This window comes from Phaenicophaeus curvirostris, chromosome 9 (genome assembly GCF_032191515.1).
Source record: "Phaenicophaeus curvirostris isolate KB17595 chromosome 9, BPBGC_Pcur_1.0, whole genome shotgun sequence".
NCBI classification, from domain to species: Eukaryota; Metazoa; Chordata; class Aves; order Cuculiformes; family Cuculidae; genus Phaenicophaeus; species Phaenicophaeus curvirostris.
In genome coordinates, this window is record NC_091400.1 from 2,610,127 (window position 1) to 2,616,126 (window position 6,000).

Below are 6,000 nucleotides of genomic sequence, written 5' to 3' on the forward strand. Positions count from 1 at the left end.
GTAATGAAACATTTTTGCTGAACATCACATTCAGGGCACAGCGTATTAACTGACTATAACACAGACTCATGGCTAGGTAACGCTATGGAGTGTACTACTTTGAATGCAACCCTGCTGCCCTTTTTAACGCTTTCTATTAAATAACTAATATGTGATGATTGTTGGCAGATAAAATGTATAAATCTATAATTCTATAGGGCTTAAACTGTGTATTGTAGCTTCTTGATGTTGTCAGCATGAGCAACGCAAGGCTAGCAGAGCTGTAAATCTTGTAGCACTAGTACTGACGTTCTTGCTTATTTTTATCTTTGCATGGCTACTAATTCAAATCTTGTCCTGCAGATGCTGAACAGGAATTATTCTCAGATGAAGGTTCATCTGTGTCACAAATTCAGTCACAAACTCAATCCCCGCAAAATATCCCAGAAAAATTAGAAGGTATTCCATGCACTTTCTGTACAATGCCAATGGCTCTCATAACTTGAGGCATCCACTCTTCTACTGTGTTCTTACCCTTGCATGAAGTCAACTGAGCCAAAAAGAACCCTCTTTTACCAAGTCTGGGTGTGGAACTCTTTCTAGAAAGCCGTTTTCCCCAATTTTCTCTAATACCTAATTCTCACAAAACAACACAGGGCGTGCTGAAACCTGGATATTAATAAGGTGCAGGAAATAGATACTATATTTTTACTTTACTGAAAGTGTTAATATTTTAGGGTTTGCCTGAGACTTTGCCAGCAAAGTCTAAGAAGGCATTTTTGCAAGTCTATTTCTCCAAAGACTTCTGTACAGAATGGCTGCATTTTCATAAATCGGTCCCTTGCAGTAAAGCGTAATTCCAAGTGTGCTGGAGACTATATACATACATGCTGTGTGGACTGTATCTGCATATGTTGCCTCCAGCTTGAGCTTTATACACACCTGGCAGAGATAAGGTTGGCTTTTTCAGCTTGTTTTCCTTTAATGACATTTTCACAGTATTTTGTGCTTACAACAAGTAAGAGTGTAGATAAAGGGGGGGAAAATCCCGCATCTAAACCCTTTGGTTTTGTTCTTTCGGTCACAGTCCAGACTTGCAGATATTTTCAATACTTTTTTTTTGCATGGTAGTGTACATAAATAATCATGAAATTGTCTGTTCTTCCAGAAAATCATGAAGATCTCTATGGCCAGAATGCTAACTTAATATCTGTGGAGTTGCCAGTTGTGGTGGTAAATGGCAAAGATGATGCACATGATGTGGAAGATCTCACCAAGAGGGTCAGTCAGTTAACCACCAGTACTGTGGAGAGCGTGGAGATTACCATTAAAAGCTCTGAGAAGATAGAAGAGGCCCTGTCCCCTGAAGGGTCACCTTCCAAATCCCCATCAAAGAAGAAGAAGAAATTCCGCACTCCATCTTTCCTGAAAAAGAGTAAAAAGAAGGAGAAAGTAGAAGCATAAGTGCAGTTCTGTTGTGAGGAGACATTGCACATTTTAAACATTTTAGTTGACCATTAACAGCGTAGTGTTAGGGGTGTGCAGTAACTGGACTTATAACATAAAAAGGAACTGGAAGAAGTTTTGCTTTAAACAAAACAACCAAACGAACAAAAAATAAAAAAAAACCTTTTAAAAATTGAAAATTTATTCATCTCTCACTTAACTGCGTCCAAAATTGCTATAAGGTTTGGACACATTTATTAGTTTGATGTAGAACTACACTGGCAGGTGCTCAGTTACCAGCACAGCAAGATCGATACCATCACAGTATGCAGCAGCGAGTTCTGCTTGGAGTATTTTGCAGACCTTAAACTTTTCAGTATGGCTAAAGCCTTCACTAAAGTTACTGTTGAGTGATCATACAACTTTTTAAAACTGCTGTCTCATTTGGTAACCAGATCATACATTTTTGTATTGTGATTTTGACCATATATTTTGTTTCTGTGCCCCTGTTCGAGTGGGTGCATATTAACAGCACACCTTCAAATCTTTTTTAAGATTAGATCATATAGAAATATTATACACTGGCACATATTAGGGGAAAAACTGTGTAAGAGAAAGTTTATTTGGAATTAAACAAAATGTCTACAGAATTCCATTCTTCAGTAACTTTTTTGCCAAATATTTCATTTTAGTGAAATATAATTTTTGAAGACTTCTTTTTTATTCTATCAGTTGGGGGGGGAACCCTTATTTTTCAAGAGGGGGGATTTTATACACTTAACATTGATAATTTAGTTTAACTGGGAAAGCAAAAGAAGATTTTATATGTTCAAATGTTTGTATACCATTCAGTATAAAGGTATTGTAAGCATGTGAACCAAGCATTTAATAGTAGAGTGTATTTAAGAATGCTTGGTTTAGAGTATACTTAAATATAATTCAAGAATCCAGAGACGTAGAAATTAAAAGATAAAAGCATTTAAAATTGAACTGGATTCATGTTTAAAAATTACTCGTGGGGTTTCTTTTTCTCTCATGGTATTGCTAATGAATGAAGAAAAATAATCTCTTAACCTAACCAAATGAAGGAAACAAAACTGATAAAAGGGAAAGTGAAATAGTAAGAAAATAGGAGGAGACAAAGAAAGTAAAAGTTTGGTGATTATTTTTTTTAAATATATGATATGGATTATGGGATATTTTTATTAAATCAGCAAAGTGACATTTCCATATTAGACGTTTTAAATGATTTGTATGGATTCATACAGAGTGCAACACTCTGGGTTTTTTTTTTCTTCACTTTCATTTGAATTGTAAAAGGGTCTCGTGAATCTGTGTTGTCCTTTGGATGAACCCAGAGCAAATCAGAGCCTCGTGCCATGCATGGGTAAGGGCGGTACTGCCGCTTGCTCATTTTTACTGATATTGTCATTTTAGTACTTTTACTGTATTGTAAATACAAACTAAACATAGACGTTAACATAGGGGTTTCTTCGCTGTGTCAAACTGTCTGTAAATCGGTCATCGCAATAGGAAGTACATTTTAAAGATCCATGTGATTCCCAAATTGCCGGTTGAAATAGTATACAATATATAATTGTTAAATATGGCTGGAGAGTGGTTTGGCATGCAAAATGTTGATTATAGCATGTTTTGGGGCTGGTTAGCTTTGGCCGTGTAAGTGAGATAACGCGATGTTGGAATGGATCCTGGAAACAATTTTCTAGCTATCACTAAATACTGGAATCAGTGTTTTTAATCATAGTGGAAACTTTCAGTTGCTTATTTTGTTTTTTATGTTCTACATTATTTGTGTTGTATCACAACATGTGTAGAAAAAGTAACCTGTGAACTACGCTTTTCATAACTTTTTTAAAAATATATCTAAATGAATGCAATGTGCATAAATATTTTTTAAAATGCAACCGTGAACTATTTGCACCTTTTGCTAATGCCTCTATTTACTTGCTTTGGCATAAAGAATGAGCCAGCCAACTCTTGTGTCCTGTGGAAAATATATAAATGTTATCTGAAATTGCTCATAGATGTAATGCTAATTAATGTTAAATCACAAATAAACAGTATTTTAAATAGATGGATTTTGTATAGCAGGCTTTTTGTTCATACAGTGCTCTTGCATCTCTTGCTTGTAGAAAAGATGCTTCGATTATGCACGTAACTTCTCAAGAATTTATTCTGAAGGTGGCTTCTTCTGAAAGCTATGTAAGAAAATAGTCCAATCTTATTGAAGAACAGTTGCTTTCTCTGTCACGGATCCTGGAGATGAAAGAGCACAGGCCCATCGTAAAATGTGCAGCGTTGTCAGGCAGTGGCTTTGAACACCAGTTGACCTTCCTCTCCCAGGGCATGGTTCCCTGTCTTCTGGGTCTCTCTTCTGCTCTGCAGCGTGAGTTTATATATAACAGCCTGAGATGCAGGACTTGGGTGGCTGAAGTGCTGTGTTAAGTACAGAGCAGGGAAATAGCCTGTGGGAAATCACTCTTTTTTTTTTTTTCATTTTGGTAATGAAAACAAAGGGTTTTTTGTAGGGGGGGTTTTGAATGCAAAGTTACTTGAAGACATCTGTGTCGTGCCCTGCCAGCATATGGTAACCTCGAAGTCTCTCAGCCTGCAGAAGTTGCAGTGCTATGTTTTTATAGCTGTATCAGCTCTGTGCGATGTCTTTAAGGATTTCAGCAAATGTTTATTTTCATTGCTCTACCACAAATCAGCCTTTTGTTTCTGTTTACAAGGAAGTAAAAATCTAGCCCTCCAAGTCCAGTGACAGTCTCATGAACTCGGTTCCTGTGTGGGAGCATAGTTTTAGTTCAGCATCTTCAATTAATCTTAACCAAGATTCAAATAATTTTCTTACTGCCTTTTTTTTCTCCAGCATTCACAGTCTGTGCTGCGTGAAAGTGAACAATACTACATCAACACGGAGGAGCTTACACTGTAAGACTAAGTGCATCTGTGTAGATGCACAGTTTTACACTTTGAACTCTATTCCTAAGAGGTCCAAACCAGAGCAGATCCTTCATTTTCACTGAGACCTTACTCCTTCACAGCGTTACAAGAAGGATCTGAGATTCTGCAGGCCAGACTTTGTAAATAAAGTACATGTTCATAGCAGGCGAAGCATTTATGAAGGTTTAAATCTTGGAAAGTAGGAGCGCTTGGAAAGAGGAGTTTCAAAGCAGGTCATTGACATTATAGGAACTAATTACCATGAGGATGCTTAATCCAAGGAAGAGCAATGGAAAGGAGCAGCAGCGTCTTCTAAGGGGAATTACATGCCAGCTACCAACTAAGAACCCTATAAAGGAAAGCAAACAATTTATAAAGTTGTGCATCTTTCTACCCCACTTTTGTTGGGGTATGGGCAAACTGAAGTCTGTATTGTGGTCTGGGTGTTCACCTGCTTACTTCTTTTACAGGCAGCAATTTAGACTTCTAAAAGAAAAAAAATGCCACAATGTAATGGGGAGAAATCTGTGTTTTCCTACAGCCTTATTCTCTGGAAGTGTTTGATTACATTCGCTTTACATTTTATGTGTGCCAGCCGTATATCCAAATATGCCTGAGCAGTTTTCAGTTGGACCAGCACGGAAAGTTTCAGTCAAGTTTGATTGACTTGTAAGTAAACAAAACAAAGCCTAATGATGAGAACTGGAGGGCAAACCTAATTGCAGCTTCTGCTTCCAGCCGTGTTTGTGCAGCCCAGCTCTGGTGTTACCCATGTAGATGTTTAATCCTTCAAGCACACTCCTGCTACAGTGGTGGGTGCTACACAGGGCATCTTACGCTGAGCTGAGGGGCTAGAAAAAATATTTCCTTGGATGCTTTCTCAAAGTCCCCCTTACAACTGGTTGCACCCACCTTTCTGTGTCTGTGGGAAGCAATGTAAATTCAAGAGTTTGCTCTCTGAAATTGTGATTGAGTCTCAAAGTCAAGCGCAGCCTTTGAAAGGTGAAAATTCAATCGGCCTTTAGATGGCACCAGATTTTCACGTTTGCTGCCTTCATTCCCTGTGGTTGGAAAGGCATTAACAAGGAGCTTTCAAAGAAAGTATTTTGGTGGCAATTCTGTGGGCTTTATTCCAGTTCCAGCGCAGTGAGATGAAAACAGGCATCTGGCTGTCGGATTCGTTTTCAATTCAAAATCCAGCAATGGAGCTGGTTTCATCTGGGCTGCAAGACTCCTTTGTTCCCCTTGATCCTCTCACAATTTTGCAACTAGCTAAGACTGTTATGTATATATACATTTATATATATATATTTGCACTTGTAAACTCACTCCACTGAGCAGAAGAATATCCTTACATTCAGCATTTTCTCTCTGGCAACCTTACCCACAGGGCTAGAGGTCTTACATTTCTGACTGGCTGGGGCAGAAGTGACATGAGACCCCAGAGGAAGGGGTCGTGGGTAGGATTCTAAAGAACATTCACATTTTATGTTACCTGCTAGCAGATGCACGTCACATTGTCAAGAGGGAGTTTCATCTTTCTTTGGAAAAAAAAATCCTTAAAGATTTTAATTTTCCACATTTGGTTGCAGCTTGCTGAGGCTCAGA

The 6,000-nt window shown here is 38.1% G+C and overlaps 1 protein-coding gene across 4 annotated transcripts in view; it reads left to right on the top strand.

Annotated features, from left to right (window-relative positions):
* ADD3 (adducin 3) overlaps nucleotides 1–3,520 on the top strand; it is a 94,253-nt gene extending 90,733 nt beyond the window's left edge. For 3 of the 4 annotated variants that reach the window (XM_069864215.1, XM_069864214.1, XM_069864218.1), the window contains 2 exons: nucleotides 343–438; nucleotides 1,148–3,520. In XM_069864215.1, coding sequence (XP_069720316.1) covers nucleotides 343–438; nucleotides 1,148–1,443 — 392 coding nt within the window. In that variant the 3' untranslated portion in view covers nucleotides 1,444–3,520. The remainder of the gene's footprint in view (nucleotides 1–342; nucleotides 439–1,147) is intronic. The other variant, XM_069864216.1, reaches the window with a different exon arrangement.
* Nucleotides 3,521–6,000: the final 2,480 nt, after the last annotated feature.